This window comes from Sorex araneus, chromosome 8 (genome assembly GCF_027595985.1).
Source record: "Sorex araneus isolate mSorAra2 chromosome 8, mSorAra2.pri, whole genome shotgun sequence".
Lineage (NCBI taxonomy): Eukaryota > Metazoa > Chordata > Mammalia > Eulipotyphla > Soricidae > Sorex > Sorex araneus.
Window position 1 is genome coordinate 33,592,361 of NC_073309.1, and position 19,368 is coordinate 33,611,728.

The window sequence follows — 19,368 nt, forward strand, 5'->3', positions numbered from 1 at the left end:
TACCCCAACCATGGAATTTCCCACACCATTCTCACTGCTGTGAGATGATCTCTTATTGTTGTCTTGATTTGATTTTCCTGGTAATAAGTAATGATGAGCACTTTTTCCTATGCCAATTTGCCATCCATCTGTCTTCTTTGGAGAAGTGTCTGTTTATTTCTCATTCCGTTTTCTGATAAGAGTTTCTGGATTTTTGCTGTTGATCTTTGTGAGTTCTTTGTTTATGTTGGGTATTAACCCCCTATTTACTGTATTAATTGTGAGTATTTTCTCCTATTTAGTTGGGTGTCCTTTGTTTGAGCCAGTATTTTAGTTTTGACATGCAAAACCTTTTTAATTTGATGTCGATTTATTTTTGCTGCTGTTTTCATTGTCAATGGAGTCATATCATTGAAGATACTTTTGATATCTAAATCTTAAAGTGTTATGCCTATATTTTTCTTTGTGTGCTTTATAGATTCTGGTTGATCTCAAAATCTCTTTGAATTGATTTTTGTGCAAGGATTCTGAGTTTTTATTTTAAGGCCCAGGATATATAATCTGTCTTTGTACATTTTCTGTAGCAGTAGAGAGAAATCTTTTTTTTTTTTCCCTGCAAAAAACCATTTGAATATTTTAAACATAATTTATGGACCATGCATTATGAGCAAATGAGCCACAGGCAACTAATGAGAAGAATACATGTCTTTTCCATCATAGACCAGGGCTAGACCACATAATTGATTTCATGGGCCTTATATGGCCCACAGGCCAGGTGTTTTGCAACCCTTGTAGGCGCTTGAGAAGAATGTATTTTGGTGTGCTTGGGTGAAAGATTCGATTCACTAGATAAAATTGGCTCTATGTTCTTTTTAATTTTTTTCTACTTCTGTCAAATTGTTAAAAGAGACAGATGTTGTAGAAATCTCTGTTATTTTGTGTGTTCTTCCTTGCAGTTCTGTTATCTTTTGCTTTACATAATTTGCAGTTCTCTTATTTGGTGCATGACAATTCAGGATCACTATGTTTTTGGTGAATCAATCAGTTTATTATTATATAATGTTCATATCTTTCTCTGATAGTTTTCTTTAAAATATACTCTGTCTGTGTTAACAAACCTGTTTTCTCTTGGTTGTCATTTATATTCATGATAAAGTCTTTTCCATTCTTTTACTTTCAACCTACTTATGCCATTCTATTTGAATTGAATTGCAAACAGCATATATTTGGTATTCTTTTGTTCTGAATCAAATTTTATTCTATTTATTTATTTATTTATTTATTTATTTATTTATTTATTTATTTATGGCTTTTTGGGTCACACCCGGCAACGCTCAGGGCTGACTCCTGGTTCTCAGGAATCACTCCTGGCTGTGCTCGGGGGACCATATGGGATGCTGGGAATCGAACCTAGGTCGGCCGTGTGCAAGGCAAATGCCCTACCCACTGGGCTATCTCTCCAGCCCCTCAAATTTTATTTTTTAAAGAAACTTTTTTTTGACATAAGTTCTGAACCAAATATTTATTTTTTACAGAAACTTTTTTTTTTACTTTTTTTTGACATGTGATAATGAAATTGAACATCTATGTTAATGAAGAGTTAGGATCAGACATATAAGGAACATGTGCTTTAATTGAGGGCTCCATTTCTATGGTGAAATAAGTTCACAATGCATTAGCACTCTGGCAGAACAACTATAAATTATACAAATTATAAACAAAAAATAAATTAAAAAATGACAGCTATCTGAAGTCATTGTAATGTGCAGAAGTGGAACCACATTTTGGAAGGACTTCAAGACTTAAGAGAGAGAAATGGCAGCAAATGGGCTTTCATTTTTCAGTTTATGACATGAGAGTAGCACAGAAAGTAGCTAAAACCCCAGTTGAAAACTTGGCATCTTCCTGGCTTCCGAAAATCAAAAGATAATTTGAGTTAACCAGTGCAACTGAAAACTTAAGGTAGTACTGCAGTAATTAGAAAACTAAGAAGCAAGGTTTGTGGGGAGGTTTTTGAAATTTTGTCCTGAGTCCTAAATTACACATGTCCAGGTTGGTGTAAAGTATCCTGGTGAGGGAGAATAGAACTGAGCAACAACTTGAGCTCTATCCAAGAGACAGGGTGAGTCCAACTGAGCTTAAAAACAACAACCAACAATAACAAGATACAAAAGCCACCTAAAAATAATGATACAAAAAATATTTCTCAAAGGAATGAAAGATAATCCAGAAACTAAATAGAATATAAAAAAAAACACCTGGAATATAGTCCAAAATCATTCAATAAAGGACTCTGGGCAACATGACCCATTCGGAAAAGAAAAGAACATCAATAATAAACAATCCCAAGAAGCTGGAGAGATAGCTCAAGTGGCTGAGCAAATGCTTTGCATGCACAAGGCTCAGGTTCTATCCCCAGCATTACACTCTTTCCTGAGCGCCACCAGGAACAACCCCCAAGTTCTGCCAGGTGTAAAAACCAAAGCCAAAACCATCTTGATTTGAGCCAAATGCTGAATTAAGAAAAATATTTTCAGAACACATTCAATGATAGAATGAAAAAATATGCCAATGATAAATGAGTGTATATGAAGTGTTAACAAATAAGAGGTCCTTTCGGGGCCGGAGTGTCAGTACAGTGGTAGGGCATTTGCCTTGCATGTGGCTGACCCAGATTCGATCCCAGAATTCTATATGATCTCCCGAGCACTGCCAGGAGTAATTCCTGAGTGTAGAGCCAAGAGTAACCCCTGAGCATCACCGGGTGTGAAGCAAACAAAAAAAGTCCTTTCAAAGAACCAGATACAAATTTAGAACAAAAACCTACATATTTGAAAATTTAAATTCTTTAAACTTAAAAAAATGAAATTAACATGGAGTTAGCACTATGTTTCTTTCCAACATTTATAATTTTTTAGGCATCTTACTAGCAGGTAGGCTTTCTTTTCCATATATAGAAGTCCCTTAGGTATTTCTTAAAGGTGTAGTTTGGTGGTGATGAATTCATTTAACTTTGTCTGAAAAACTATTCTTCCTTCAAATCTGAGTGATAACCTGGAGGGTGCAGTACTGGTTGTGATGTCGGTGGGCCCCACCGGTGACTCATTTGAGGTGAGAAGGAGAAAGACGGTCACTTTCTCCCGATATGCCTCTGCCACCTGGGACCCAGGGTTACTAGGTTCTTGTCTCGCCACACAGAAAGGAATTTCAGGAGTAGACAAGCAGTGAAATTACAGTTTTTATTTGTAGGTTTTGAAGGGAAAGAGGGAGAGAAAGTGGGAGAGAGTGGAGAGTAACATGCTCAAGAGAGAACTGGGCTTCTCCAAGGGTGGAGAGAGCCCCTATACACATCCCACCATTAGGCATGAAAGTACACATCTCAAGAAGGGAGATGCGGGTGACACATGTGCTCGCCACTGCATGTGCATGGCCACATAGGCAGCACATGGGCTCAAGCAACATATGTGCGTGCTTCCTTTGTTCCAGGTGGCCTTTATAGGGTTTCTTCCAACCTGCCCCCATGTGGGGCTTCTATCTAGGCAAAAGTCCGTTGCTAGGAAGGTTACCAATGGGCTTGGGAGTGGGTGATGGTCCTCTTTGAAATTCTTTCCCTGACTTTTGTTTCTGCAGGAGCTTCTGTTGGAGGGGGTTGGTCAGATATCAAAGGAACCGCTTTGGAGTTTCTGGTGAATCTTTTTCTGTCCTTAATTGGTCTCTATTTCTTCTGCTGTCATCCCTGTAGATGTCCAGCCTCCACAGGGTCTGCCACAGACTGGTGGACTGGTGCTATGACATTCTCCATGACATCAGGGCTGTTGCTTCCCAGGAGATTTACTGCCATTGCCCTGGGAAGAGGCCTTTCCTACCTGCCTGCCGACATCAGTTGGAAGTCTTTTCTACTCAGTACTTTGAATATATAATGCCCCTCCCATATTACTTACTGAGTTTCTTTGGAGAAATCTGTTACAAGGACTCTCCTCTCTTGTATGTGCTACTCTTTGCCTTTCTCTTGTTGCTTTTAGAATTCTCTCATTACCTTTGATTTTTAAAAGTTTTGATCATAATGTCTCGGTATTATTTTTGGGGTTATTTTCTTTGGAACTCTTAGGGCTTCTTGATTTTGGTATCTGAATCCTTCCTAATCAAGGGGAGACATACTTTTTGCAGAATAACATACCTTTCAAGAGTATATCATTGATGACGTTCCTAGTTATCATCATTTTATTAGCGATCAAACAAAATCAGTGTGCTATTTATTTTTCTAAATATCAGCACTTTGAATCCAATCAATGGATCCAAGGAGTTCTAGCAGTTTTTAAGGTTACTGTCTGAGGAAGACTTTTGCCTAGGCCTTGGTTGCAACTGAGAAAGACAACACACATTCTGGAATAATTATAGCATCTATAATTGCATCAGGAGCTCTGCTTGGAAAAATGTCATTAAGAGATGCTTGAGTGGAATTTGGAAGAAAACTCTGAAGGTATTGTCCATGACTTCAAAGAATTGGCAGGGATGAAGAGGCTGAAAAAAATAAGGAAGACGGATTGAGATAAGTAACAGTCATCTTGGTGTGGATGAGAATGACATTGCTCCTGTACCTAGAGGTGGTTCTTGAGAAACGGAGTTCTTGAACTGCTGGAACTGGAACAGGAAGTGCATACCTGCAGAAGAGGCAAGAGAAGCATAAGAAGATTTTGAGGAAAATTTATGGTGAATAGTTTAGCAAAAGTTTCTGTACACCGACCTAGCTCCTTGAAAAAGTTTGGAAACATTGACCAACTCGGAACAGTTTTCAGTAGTAGAGATGACTGTTCATTGGGCATTGTGTGCTTGCAAGCAATCTCTGATTAAAAATACAAACCCCAATAAGCCACCCTGGACATATTTCTGAAAGGTCACTCCTTCTCCTACAGGTTCTTCAGGAGGTTTTCCAGAAGAACCTGTGTGATTCTCGACTATAATAGTAACAGCTTTCACAGAGTATTGTATATCAACTTATACAACCAGGAGGGCTCTGTATAGTTGTTACTCTAATGACCCTCTATAAGGGTGAGGTGTAGAGATGGAAGGCAGCTTATTGATGATCCTGACACTGTGTGAATATAGGCTAATGTTTGTTTCTTTGTTTTCAATAAAAATGTTTTTAGGGACTGGAGCAATAGTGCAGATAGTACTTGCCTTGCACTCAGCTGACCCTGGGTCAGTCCCTGACACTCTATGATTCCCTTATATCTGCCAGGAAATCACCTCTAAGTACAGAGCTATTTGTAAATCCTGAGTGCTGCTGGTTGTGGCTCAAAAACAAAACAGCCAAAAAATGTTTTAAAGTTTAAAAAAAGAAAAATTTAAAAAATTAAAGTAATAAAAGAAAAATCCTTTTATGTAGCTGTACAATATGTTTTAAGTCGTGTTATTATAGAAGAGTTCAAAAGTTAAAAAAAATTGAGGGAAGAATATTAGAGTAGGTTAATTTATTATTGAAGAAAGAAAAAAGTGTTTTAGTGTAACTTGCATGTACCATATTTTATAAAAGGCCTTAAGTTCATTCACTGCTCACTCGCACTCCTATAGTAAATTGAAGTCTTGAATGCTCAAGTGCCTATATAAGTAATCTTTGATATTGTCTTTGATACTGTTTTGTAATGGTTCCTTTCTATGTCTACATATGTTTAGATACACAAATGCCACTGTGTTTCAACTTTATAGTATTTAGTACCATAATATGTTGTACAGATCTGTAGCTAGGGACAATAAGCTATTCCACATAACCTAGGTGTCTAGTAAGTTACACCATCTAGGTTTTTGTAAGTATACTATAGAATTCACATAGCCATGGAAACACTTAATGATGCATTTCTCAGAATACATTACTGTTAAGTGGCAGAATGGGAGTGAAGATAGATGGTCAGCAACTATACCACCTCTGCTTCGCTGATGACATCATTCTAATAACACCAAACATTAGCCAAGCAGCACGAATGCTGGTCAACTTTGTGAGTGTGAAAAGGTCTGATTGCAGCTGAATCTCATGAAGACAATGTTCATGAGAAACGAATTAGTTCCTGACGTTCCATTTGCTCTCAACGGAACGAACATCTCCGAATGCAGCAGTTATGTTACCTGGGTCGAGAACTCAATATGAGGAATGACTTGGCGCCGGAACTGCAAAAGAGGAAGAGAGTGGCGTGGAATGCCTTCAGGAGTGTCGAAGAAGTTAAGAGGAAGAAGAACCTCCGGCTCTGGGCACATGCTTTTGACACCACTGTTCTTCCTGCACTAACATAAGCCTCGGAGACCTGGGCCCTGTGAAAACAGGATGGGAACACTATTCGGATATCCCAAAGAGGAATCGAAAAAGCTATGCTTGGAGTATCAAGTTTCACTCAAGTGAGAGAAGGAATCTTGAGTTCCAACATCTGTAGACAATCAAGGATCAGGGAAACTGCCTCGTATGCCAAGGTGTCAAAAATCAGATGGGCCAGACACGTAATGCAATTTGGAGATGACTGCTGGACTAGAGCTGTTACCGACTGGATTCCATGGGACATCAAAAGACCGAGGGGCTGCCCACCTACAAGAAGGTCAGACTTCTTCGTCAAGACCCTGAATGAATGGTTTGATGTTCTTCATGTTCCTGGAGTGAGCAGACACCATTGGCCTATACTAGCACATGGCAGGGACGAATGGAGACATTACTGGCACCCGCTCGAGCAAATCTATGAGCAACGGGATGACAAGTGATACAAGTGAAGTGGCAGAATGAACACTTTACCTCCCTTCATATCTCTTTTTTTTTTTTTTTTGCTTTTTGGGTCACACCCGGCGATGCACAGGGGTCACTCCTGGCTCATGCACTCAGGAATCACCCCTGGCGGTGCTCAGGGGACCATATGGGATGCTGGGATTCGAACCCGGGTTGGCCGCATGCAAGGCAAACGCCCTACCCGCTGTGCTATCGCTCCAGCCCCCTCCCTTCATATCTCTTTACCATCCCATTTCCCATCCCATTTATATTGTAATTGTTTTAAATTATTTCCTTTACAGATACTTAGAACATTAGACTATTGAAATTTTTTGTTCAGCTTGTGAGATATTAAGGGCCTTTCTATCTACACTCTTCTGAACCCTGATATCAACTTGGGTCAGAACTTGAGATCAAATCCAGTGCCTTATCTATGTGAGGAAAGTATTATATGTTGAACTCCAAATATTCCATTATGTAATTTCATTTATATAAGTAGTACTCTCGATTCCTACATTATGTAATCCTGTGAAATTTTATCCATGAATTGTTTTTTGTTGTCTTCATGGGGGTTGAATCTAGTGTCTCATACATAAAAGACAACCCTCCCTCTAAGCTACATCCCAGACCCCTGGATAGTATTACAATTTTTGTTTCACATGTCAAACACAATATGAAGACCCAAGAAAAAAAGGGTTATTGTATTTGCTCATATTTTTTGTTTGCTCTGTGTTTTCTTTCTCATATCCAAGATTTCTTGAGAGACTATTTGATTGAGAGTTGTTTTTATTTCAGCCCTTGATTAATCCTGTGCCACTTTCTTCTAAAATCATTCATGATTTCTTTTATGCTTTGAATTTTTGCCTTATAAAGTTTTTCTCTTACCTACTTTAAAGATTTGTTTGGTTGTTTTTGGTCTTAAGCTCTCAGAATTTTAGTTCTGATATATCTTGTCTTGGATTTCTTTGAGTATATCCTGCTTGTGATTTGCTCAGCTTTTTGAGTCTATAGTTTTGTATCTTTTTCAAAATTTGGAAAATTTTACCTATTTTTCCCTTCACCTTTTCCTATTTCCTTCCATGATGTTAATGATGTAAACTTTGGATATTCTGTTATAACCCCATGGCTCCTGAGTCTCTGTTCGTTTTTTCCTTCACTGTATTTTCTCTCATTCAGAGTGGGTAATTTCTGTCCTCTGTCTTCCTGTGGATTCCTTCCTCTTTCTCTTCCTTTCTCCTACCAAGCCCATCCACTGAAATTCTGTTTCAGAATAACTCCTAGATTTTTCAATTCTGAAATGTCAACTTAGTACTTTTTAACTAAGTGTATTCACTCTGCTCATTAAAACTTTTTTAGGGGGTGGTGAGGCGGGGTGTCGATCATGGCTGCTGTAATGACATTATCAGCCCATTCTAACATTTCTGAAATCTTAGTCTTACTCATTTTGATATCTTCTTTATTTTTGGTAGGATGAGCTGTTTTCAGTTGAAATCAGAGTATATTTTAATGTTATGTTAAAGAAGTCTGGATCTTCTGTCTTAAATGGCTTCTCTGATATAGTTACAGAAAGGCATTGGGTAGTATCTTAGATAGAAACCCAGTTCCCTGTTTGACTTCATTGATACCCAAGTTGAATGGACTGTTCCTTAAATATTGGTTGAGAGCGTGAGTTCCGTTTTTCCTCATGGTTCCCCCTGACATGGCAGCTCATGGCAGTCCAAAGTCTCTACTCAGCTTGCTTTGATAGCACTCCAAGTCACGCTTACCTCTGTTGGGTAAAGGCATAAGCCCAGGTTTTCCTATAGTCTCCCCTGGTACTGGAACAAGGGAGGACCATGTTCCTGACTGGTGGAGATGAGAATCCTGCTTGGTTCTCTCTGACACCAGTGAGTGTGTGTTAGGGAGCCTTGTTAGGTTTTGAGAAGCTCGGAAATCTAGATAGCCTCTTGGGATTTGCTGGCCCGGACGAGGGTAGGCTGCTGGGTTTCTCTGTGTTTGGTTTTGTTCTGCAGTATTTTGGCTAGCATAGACCTTTTGTCTAAACATTTTCTGTCTTTCTAGGTTGCCTGTTCCTTTGGCGCAAGAGACTACACTTGTGAGAGGCTTTTCTGGTCTTTGCTAGTGGTGGACTGCCAGCTCTTTACCTCTAAGTCAAGGGATTTGAGGCAAAAAGCTAATGCTGGCAATTCCTGCTGTGTTGTTGGAGTCATTTCTCAGATCACGAGGGTCCTGGCCGGTCTGCTTTTCCTCCTTTTTTGGGTGGGATTGGGCGTTGGCTACACTCTGTGGTGCTCCTGCCTCTGCTCTGAAATCACTCTTCGAAGTGTTCGGTGGGCCATGTGGGGTGCTGAGGAAAAACCCCCAGTTGGTTGCATGCAAGACAAGCATTGTATTACTCACTGGTGACCCATAGTATATCTCTCTGGCCCCAGCCTTTTCTCTGTTTTTCAGTCTATTTGTTTTATAGATAATGTTATGATTAGTACTTGTACCCAGCAGGAGGGAAATTTATCTATCATCCTAACAGCGATATTGCCTTCAGTTAGTGTTTAGTTACCAAATAGCTCTTCAGTGTCATCACATTTTTTTAACGTGGTTGTTTCATTGCTAACTAAAATTGTTCTCTTTTTAAAATTTTATGTTTTCTAATAATTTGAAATTACATTTTAACTATTGTACTCTCTATACATGTATTTTTAATGCAGTCATCCCTAAATCCTTTTTCTTCATTAGAGTGATAGCACAGCGGGTAGGGCATTTGCCTTGCAACAAGTTGCAACAAGTCTCGAAATGGAGACGTTACTGGTGCCCACTCAGCAAATGGATGAACAACGGGAGGACAGTGCTACAGTGCAGTGCTGCAGACCTAAATTAAGAATTTTGTAGCTGAAGACTTACTTGGGATTATATTTTTGTTCTTCTATAGAAGTTAGACTAGTGTGTGGTGGACCATTCAGATAGTTCTAGTAGTCCCCAACATGGGAAATGATAATAAATACTTTCTTGTGGCACATTACTAATCCTTAAAAGAGCTTAGCATGTTATAAGTGCCTAAATAGCAATATGTCTTTATAATATTGTGAATTAAATTATTTCCAAAATTATTTTTTAAATAACTATACAGGCTTTTTTGGTGTTGTTTTATGGTTTTGTTTTGTGGTATTGCCAGTCAGTGATTGAACCGAAAGCATCATACATGTTAGTGTATTTTTAGCTTTTGCACCACTGAACTGTATCCGCAGCCAAACTATATAGGTTTTTAGTGAATCATTTTTGTTTCCCATAGGTGTCTATCCTAATAGCATTATTATGAATTATTCCTGTTGCCTTTTTATTGATATCTTATGATACTGAAAAACAGTAAGAGAGAATTGAATCTTGCATGGATCATTTTGGTTAATGTAGCATAAATGGAACACTTAATAACTGCTAATTTTTATATGTAACTTGTAGTAGAATTTATTATTTAACTAATATAAGTAACTTAATGTTTTTTTGCTTTTTTTGGTCACACCCGATGAGTCTCAGGAACTACTGATGGTGGTGCTCAGGGGACCATATGGGATGGTTGGGATCGAAATCAGGCTGACTAAGGGCAAGGCAAGAACCCCACCTGCTTTATTATCTCTCCGGTCCCACTTTAAAAATTTTTTTTTATTAAGACACCATGATTTATAAATTTATTCATAGTTGAGTTTTAAGTTAGGTTGTAATATTTTAAAAGTAGTGTATTTTTAAAACTTTTACTTATTTTTTTAAAATTTTAAAATTTTATGAAAGCACCATGATTTACAAAGCTATTTATTTTTGGGCTTTAGACTTACTATGTTCTAGCACCAAATCCACCACCAGTGTCTTCTGTCCTCCATCAGGGTTCCCAGGTTCTCTGCTGTCCCCTGCTGTCCTCTGCTCACCCCGATAACCTCAGCCTTGACAGGGAACTTAAATTTTTGTTTCTGTTTTGTTTCTGGTTGATTTATTTTCCTCTTTAAAATGCTTTACTCTAAAATATTAACATAGTTATAATAATGTTAAACTTTGTGGCATTGATATCCAGAAGTACTGCACCATCATCATCATCACCAAATGGTATATTTGGGGTGCCAGGGATTGGGGGTTTCGTCCATATCCAGCTGTGCTCAGGGCTTACTCCTGGCTTTATGCTCAGAGGTCACTCCTGGAGGTGCTGGGGTGGGGGGTGGGGTCCATGTTCAGTGCCAGGGATTGAAGTGGGACTGGCTATAACCCCTGTTCTATGTCTTTGGGCATTAATAGTTTATTTTTAATATAGTGAGTCTTATTTCTTGCTTCAAATAGTATTTTCCAGGGTAAGTTATTGTTTCCTTACTAATTGAATGTTTCTGAATTGATCAATTTGAATAAAAGTAGTTATACAATTGAGTGCCTTTTTTTTTTTTCAGAATCAGAAAATTGATTTATCCAGAGTAAAAGAGTGGAACAGTAATCTAGTGTTGCTCTCTTTAGCTAGTGGTGTGTGTGTGTGTGTGTGTGTGTGTGTGTGTGTGTGTTTAGAAGTCTCTTAGCCAGTGATATATGTGTCTGTGTGATTTTTGAACGTGGTAAGTCATAGTAGACACCTTCTAAACTTTTGATAGAGCTAATTGAACTTTCTATAAGACACTTCCTATTTGCACTATATTAAAGCCTAGGAGGTAATTATAATACATCTCATTATAGTCTTTACTTTTAAAAATGTGTTGAGGCCGGAGAGACAGTACAGCTTTCCTTGCTTGCAACCCGAGCTCAGCCAGGTGTGATCCCTGAGCACTGAGCCATGAGTAAGCCTGTGCACACAGACAGAAGTAAGTCCTGAAGACAGCGGGGTGTGACCTCCAAACCTAAACACCCAAAACTCTAAATAAAAATAAATTGTGATTTGTAACTTGTAGGGTGCTGGTATTGAAATCTATCCTGGGAGTAAGTGCACGCTGAGTGGCAATGGGATCCACCACTGCAAGGAAGGTATTCTCATAAAGGTGAGCACCTCCCGAAACCCCTCTTGGCCAAGGCTTCACCTCAAGAATCACGATGTTCTATTAAAACTGCCCTGCAGGGTTCAGTTGCTTCCGGGTTTTGAAATATACGAACCATATCTAATTTAAATAATATTAGCAGTTGGTGATTGAAAGTCTCTTGTGAGAAAAAACTTTGCTGTCTGTAGACCTGCCGAAATGACAGAAATGCTTTGTCACTCAGGGCTTAAACTATATTATCACATACTAATCAGCAGAGCTTTTCTACTTTTATTTTTAGAAGAGCCTAAAAAAAGTGAGATTGTTAATGCAAGCAGCATGGAATGTGACAGTTTTTTTAAAATGTGTTTTCAATGTCACAGGATTTCTTAGATGAACATTATGACATGCCCCGAATATCTATGGTGAATAACGTCATTCATAATAATGACGGTTATGGTGTTGTCTTAGTGAAGCCTACAATTTTCTCTGACCTGCAAGAAAATGCACAAGATGGAACTCAAGGTAATGTTATTGTCAGGAATTTTTTAAAAAATATATATATAAACTAACTCTAAAATACTTGATTTTATCAGTATTTAATTCTGATAAAGGTTGTAAGTCTTCTTCCTCTCCTTACAAAGAAAGCTGGCAGTAGAGAACTATCTTAGAACGGTCGTGGAGGGTTATTGATACTCTGGTGGCAGGGACGGTGAGGTAGCAAGTATAAGACAATAGGGAAACTGTTGTAATATATAATATTAGTAATAATAATAACAAAGGTAGCTGACAATATTAAGAGGTAGGGAAGTTTGGTAAATTCCTACTATTATAAACTCAGGCTGAAAGAAACTTTCAAGGTCAACTAGTTCAACTATTTATTCAAAACTGTGATATGTGGTTTTGTGTTTCTATAGTTCCCTTTATCACGTTAGGTGGTTTATAAATTTATAGGATAAGGATGAACTTTTGATAGCAGTGATATCTCCTGCTGGTAGTTTTCAAGGATGGAGGCAGAGAAATAAATGTGTTACGTTAAACTCTTCATTTACTGGAGTGACTCATGGAGTTTGTCTTTATTTTTTATTGGTAGAAGTTTATGCCTCCCTATCACCTGCCTGTCTTGGCAGCAAAGCTGAACTAACTCAGTGGGAAGGAAATTCATAAACTCCAATCCATGACTCAGATCACTATGAAATTCCAGCCTTAGAGAGGGACTGGGCATTGACACGGGTGAGGGAAAGTTTAAAGAACCGGAACAAGCAGTCCTTTTTATCCTCCAGAATCTGCATCAGTTATAGATCTGGGAGATTTTTTTTTCCCCCCTCACAGGTCTGTATTCTCAGGAGGACTTGATTGCATTATCCGCTTAAGGTCTCACGGATGCAGATTTAGAGTTTCCTTTGGACAGGACTCTTATTTGAATACTTTGAGGGAAGAATCTGCTTTTCATGTTGTTGACAGAATCACAATGCTTTGAAATTGTGAAAAAAAGTCCCCGTTTTCTTGCTAGCTGTTATCAGGGGATCACTCTCAAGTCACCAGAGGAGCTCACTCAAGACAAACCTTACATTTCAAATCTTATCCATAGGCTTTGACTTGCTGTGCTACATGCTTTTTTCTTCACCCAGCCAGAAAAAACTTTTTAGTGACAATTTTTGGTCTGGGAGCCATACCCAGGACTTACTTCTGGCTCAGGGGTCTCTCCGGGCAGTGCTGAGGGAAACACTGCAGTGTCGGGGGTCTAAGTGGGGTTGGCCACACTTGAGGCAGCCACCTTTAACCCCCAGAGAAAACTCCCTTTAAAAGCTTCCAATGATTAGATTAGCTACCCCTGAATGATCTCCTGTCCTTCTTTTTCCTTTTCCCTTTGGGGCAGTCTCCCTAGCAGCACTCAGGGTTCAGCCTTCACTCTTGGTGACAGTGGGTTTGGTGGTGCAAGCCTGATCATTTCAGTTCTTTCAGACCAAGTGCTGATATGTTGCTTAGTACTGGCAGTGCTGTGTGTAAGGTTTGCTTGGGACCAAATGCTTGGCTGTTGAGATAGTGACATGTTCCCAGAACCAGAGATCACCCTACGCCCCGTGCGAAAGACCGTACTTATCCGCCCGATAGCCCATCCCTTGCCTGGTAGCAGCCTCCCATGGTTCCTTATATCCACCCTGTACAGATAACAGAATGCCAGACCAGGTGTACCGGTCCCACTGGTCTTTGTTCTCTTCCCAACTAAAACGACTTAAAAGTCTAAAGCCTTTCCCATGGCATGGCTCTGTCCCCAGCCTCACCAGAGGTCAGTAAGGCTTGCCCAGCAGTGCACCCCCATAACCTTCTGTTTCTTCACTTTTCTTGTCTCTGTGCCCCTGTCTGCCCAGGCGAGGTCGCTGACCTTTGACCCGGTGCAGTGCAGGGGACACGGATATGCTCAGGAGACAGAGAGTGCTGAGAACTGAACTGGTGCGTTCCAGGTCAGCCCTTTGAGTTACTTCCCCCAACCAGTTATCTCCTTTTCTTAAATCAGCTGATTAGTACATTTCACTACATCTGCAAAATCCCTTTGCTGTTTAGCAATTTTGGGAAAAACCGGAAGAGTGGATATCATGGGAGACATTTAGAATTCTGACTATTAATGGTCTCACTCAGCTGTTTCAGGCCGTTCCTTCAGGAAAAGGGGCACTGTTTTTTTTAATCTTTGCATGTGCCCCCTAAAACACAGTACTTAGCAGGTGGTAAATATCCAGGAAATGTCTACTGAATGAAAGATAATCTAGAACAAAAGGGAAAAATAATTGAAAATCTAGTAACACTGTACGAGGGTCAGGAAACCTTAGTGTGAAGGGTTAAGACAATTATTCACTGAGGTTTTAATGGAAAAGGAGTTGTAAAATCCAGTCAAATAACAGCAGAAATCCTTGGCAAGAAAACTTTAAAAAAATTAAATTAAAAAAATTTAGACTGCCTTATGTTTGAAACACCTGTATCATTAAAAAAATTTTAATTTATTTTTTAATTGAATCACAGTGAGGTACACAGTTACAAAGTTGTTTATGACTAGATTTCAGTTATATCATGTTCCAACACCCATCCCTACACCAGTGTACATTTCTTACCACCAATGTCCCCAGTCTCTTGTCTCTCTCTCTCTCCCTCTCCTTCCCTTCACCAAGGGGGTGGGGTGGGCCCCGCCCTCTCCCCCACTCCTTTCCTTTTGGGCATTATGGTTTGCAATACAAATACTGAAAGGTTATCTTGTAATCCCTTTACCTACTTTCAACACTTAGTTCTTGTCCAGAACTAAGTTTAATAGTTGTAAATGATCATTTACAAGGATTGTTTTCGTACTGGTCCCTTCTCTATCCTAACTGCCCTATGCCCCCAGCCCCCCTCCCACTTATGGTAGCTTCCAACCATTGATCAGTCCTGCTGATCCCTGTTTCCCCGGCCTTGGATATTAGTCTCATCCTATTTTTTTTTTATATCCTACAAATTAATGAAGTCATTCTATAAGTGTCTCTTTTCTTCTGACTAATTTCACTCAAGCATGATACTCTCCATGTCTATCCATTTATAAGCACATTTCATGACTTCATTTTTACTAACAGCTGCATAGTATTCCATTGTAAAAATGTACCACAGTTTCTTTATCTGGTCATCTGTTCTTGGGCACTCAGGTTGTTCCTGGATTCTGGCTATTGTGAATAGTGCTGCAATGAACATAGAAGTGCAGATGACATCTCTGCTGTTTGTTTTTTGGGCCCTCGGGGTATATTCCCAAAAGTGACATTGCTGGGTCAAATGGGAGCTCTATTGCTAGTTTTTTGAGGAATGTTCAGATTGTTTTTTAAAAAGGCTAGACCAGTTGGCATTCCCACCAACAATGAATGAGAGTCCCTTTGTCCCCACATCCATGCCAGCGCTGATTACTCTTCTTCTTTTGAATGTGTCCCAGTCTCTGTGGTGTGAAATGATATCTCATTTTGTTTTAATTTACATCTCTCTGATGATTAGAGTTGTAGAACATTTTTTCATATGCCTTTTTTTTGCCATATTAATTATTTGAGGAAGTTTATGTTCATTTCTTCTCCCCAGTTTTTGATGGGGATGGATGCTTTTTTCTTGTAAAGTTTTATCAGTGACATACATCTTGGATATTAACCCCTTATCAGATGGGTAATGGATAAATAAGTTTTATCATTCTATGGGCTGTCTTTGTATCTTGGTCACTGTTTCTTTTGAGGTGCAGAAGCTTCTTAGTTTAAGGTAGTTCCATTTGTTTATCTTTGCTTCCACTTGCTTGGTCAGTGATGTTTCATCTTTGAAGATACCTTTAGCTTCAATGTCATGGAGGGTTCTGCCCACATTTTCCTCCATGTACCTTATGGATTCAGGTTGGATACTGAAGTCTTTAATCTATTTTGATCTAACTTCTGTGCATGGCATTAGATAGGGATATGAGTTCATTATTATTATTGTTTTAATAATGTAGAAGTACTGTTATTTATTCAGCCATTGATTAAGCTGATTGAATTGGGATGAACTCCACATTACTTTTTTTTTATTCTATTCTGAATGTTAACTTTATTTTATTATTTTATTATTGTCCCCCCCCCCCTTTTTTTGGATTCACTGTGAGACACAGCTACAAAGTTTTCATGTTTGAGCTTCGGTCATATAATCATCAAACACCCATCCCTTCACCAGTGCACACTTTCCACCACCAAAATTCCCAGTGTTCCCCTCCTGCCTCCATTCCAACCCTTCCCCTGCTTGTGTAGCAGACAATTTGCCCATATTCTCTCTCTACTTTGGTTACATTCAATATTTTGACACCAGTCTCACCACCACTGAAACCTGCCAAAAAGGCAATGCTAGATGATTTGTTCTTTATTGCTTGTTATGGATAGAATATAATGTCCAGGAAATTTTATTTCTTTCTCTTCTGGGAGCTTTAGTTATAGTCTCTGGGTCTTGGCCATTGATGAGATTACATGGCACCAGGGCAGTTTGTAGGTGTGACTGCTAAGCTACTGGAAAACTGGGGACCTGAGGGGAGGAGGCCGAGTCTTGATCCAAGCAAGTGTGGGGCTCTCAGTCATGGGTTCCCACCTACCTCTGCGCTATAGGCCCTAACTGCATCTTTTGATCTCTTTCGAGATTTATGGGTCTCTGAAATAAGGACAGTAAATGAGCTTATAAAGCTGAGCTGAAGGTGGTTTGTGGATGTGTCTCCCACATACCTAAGTTTTGACCATTTAATTCTTGGTAAACTTGGCCCCAATTTGCTGGGGTCTGGCCAAACGCGCAGCAGCAATTATGGGGTATCTGGAAGTCTGAAGGCATCATCAAGCTGCTGATGCACTCACCCTACAGGTACAGGTTTACCTGCTGGTGGCGCCACACCCCCTGAGTTCATTATTTTACATGCAGCTGCCAGTTTTCCCAGTGCCACTTGTTAAAGAGCCTTTCATTGTTCCATTTCATATTTCTTGCTCCCTTATCAAAGATTAAATGATCATATATTTGAGTGCCTGTGTTTGGATAATCAATTCTATTCCATTGGTCTGCGGGTCTGTCTTTATTTCGATACCATACTGTTTTAATTACTACTGCTTTGTAGTACAGTTTGAAGTTGGGGAAGGTGGTGCCTCTCATCTTCTTTTTCCCAATGATTGCTTTAGCTATTCGTGGGGGGTTATTATAGAACACATATACAATTACAATAAGTATAAGAGGATTAAATAAATAGCATGAGACAGAGACACTTTACTTTTTCTTCTAATCCTAACAAATGCTGTTCCTAATAAAAATGCCTAAAGTAACATGGCTTGAAACTGACAATAAAGGATTAGGAAGAGATATAGCAGAAAATTTTTAACAGAAGTAAGCAGGAAGGCAATATTAAACCCAGGAAAAAGAAACTTCAAGAGAAAAGCCTCTACGATGATGGACATAGTGAGGAAACCAAAGGCAACAGAAGCTGAGAACTGGCCTTTAGTAAGAAGTATATCCCTTAGTTGGGGGTGGGAGGGCAATACGACAGTGGTGGGGGGCCGGTGGTGGTGGATGTACACTGGGACAGTGCTGGAGGTAAACTGACTCTGGTGGAGGGTGTGGTGATGGAATGTTTTATATACAGGACTCTGCCATTATCAATATTGTAAATCCTGGTGCCTAAAATAAATTTTGGAAAAAAAAAATCTCAAAAGTTCTATTGTAGCAATAGGTGTCTTCCCCTTGAGTGAGTTAGTATAATTAACTTTATTTGGTATCCTGTTGTTTCTTTAGAAAATAAAACACTTAAAATGCAGACAAATGAAGAGACAGAGGCACCCGAAAGAGTGGATATAGAAGAGCTGATTCAGTGTGCGGCTGGTAAAATGGAGCGTGATGTCAAATCTGACCTTTCTGAGCAAGTCGAAGGCAACTGTGAAATTGTAAATGAATTGGTTGCAGCGTCCACACAAAAAGGCCAGATGAAGAAGAAAAGGTTGAGTGAATTGGGGATCACGCAAGCTGATGACAACTTAATGTCACAGGAGATGTTTGTTTCAATTGTGGGGAACGAGTTCAAGTGGAATGGGAAAGGGAGTTTTGGCACCTTTCTTTTCTGACCACTGTGATGCGCACAAAGAGCAAAACATGGAATTTTGCACACGCTGCCCCAGTAATCACTGCTGCTACTGTAGTTGGCTTTGGGTTTTATTTTACATTTGATATATTTGATTGGGTTTTAGTGAAATGTAAATTAATTCTATCTGCCTATGTTGCACATGAAATATTTTCTGTTTAAAGAAAGGTTATAAAAACATATAAAATAGAAAATATTTGGAGATTTCTTATCTCTAAACTCTTGCTTTCCTAGACGGTTCTTTCATATTAAACCTACTAGTAACTTTCCAGTGTAGACACGCTTTAATCTAGCACTTCAGAAAGGAGAAAGAAGGGCAGGGAACACAAGATAAATGGCCCCCAAATGCAGTAGGTGTCAAATGTGCAGTTCTTACAGTTGTGGGTTTTTTTTTTTTTTAATCCCAATTATAAGAAGTCTGATTTTCATGCTGTATTTGCATACTTGTCTTAAAATAAAAGCTTTTATGATTGGGAGGTTATCTGCCTAATCAGACTTATTATTGAGAATATGAGTGGGATGCATTTTTATGTTGAACTGTGTAATCATCAAAACAGTCATAGATAGCATTACAGGTTTGAATCAGAAATGAAAAATGTTATTCAGATTCAATGCATATGTAGAGCATTTTCACTGTTTCTGAATAGGAATGATTGAAAAGAAGGTGCTGGCTGGAGAGAGCTAAAAGGGCTGATTGCATGTTTTGCATGGGACAATCCTGGTTTTGATATCTAGCTCTACATGAGTCCCCAAGCACAAAATCTGGAGTAGTCCTCAAACCCCCATTAGGTGTGATCCACACACACACACACACACACACATACACACACACACACACACACACAGAAATAAACCCCCAAAATAAAATAAAATAAAAAGAAGGTGCTTTTATTTTCCAAAACAGTGTTATTATCAACTTTGTTATATAGTCAAAATAATTACCTATACAATCTATCAATTCTGTGTTCTTGATGTATTATAAAATACAGCTCTTAAAGATATATATATATAAAGTATATGTGACATTAATATGCTTACTGATTAAAGTT

The 19,368-nt window shown here is 39.0% G+C and overlaps 1 protein-coding gene across 1 annotated transcript in view; it reads left to right on the top strand.

The window, feature by feature from the left end:
• Nucleotides 1-19,144, top strand: part of SHCBP1 (SHC binding and spindle associated 1) — a 59,298-nt gene extending 40,154 nt beyond the window's left edge. Inside the window, exons 11-13 of the mRNA XM_004600976.2 lie at nucleotides 11,632-11,718; nucleotides 12,078-12,219; nucleotides 17,977-19,144. Of these exons, the coding sequence (XP_004601033.1) occupies nucleotides 11,632-11,718; nucleotides 12,078-12,219; nucleotides 17,977-18,302 (555 nt within the window). The 3' untranslated portion in view covers nucleotides 18,303-19,144. The remainder of the gene's footprint in view (nucleotides 1-11,631; nucleotides 11,719-12,077; nucleotides 12,220-17,976) is intronic.
• The last annotated feature ends 224 nt before the right edge of the window (nucleotides 19,145-19,368 follow it).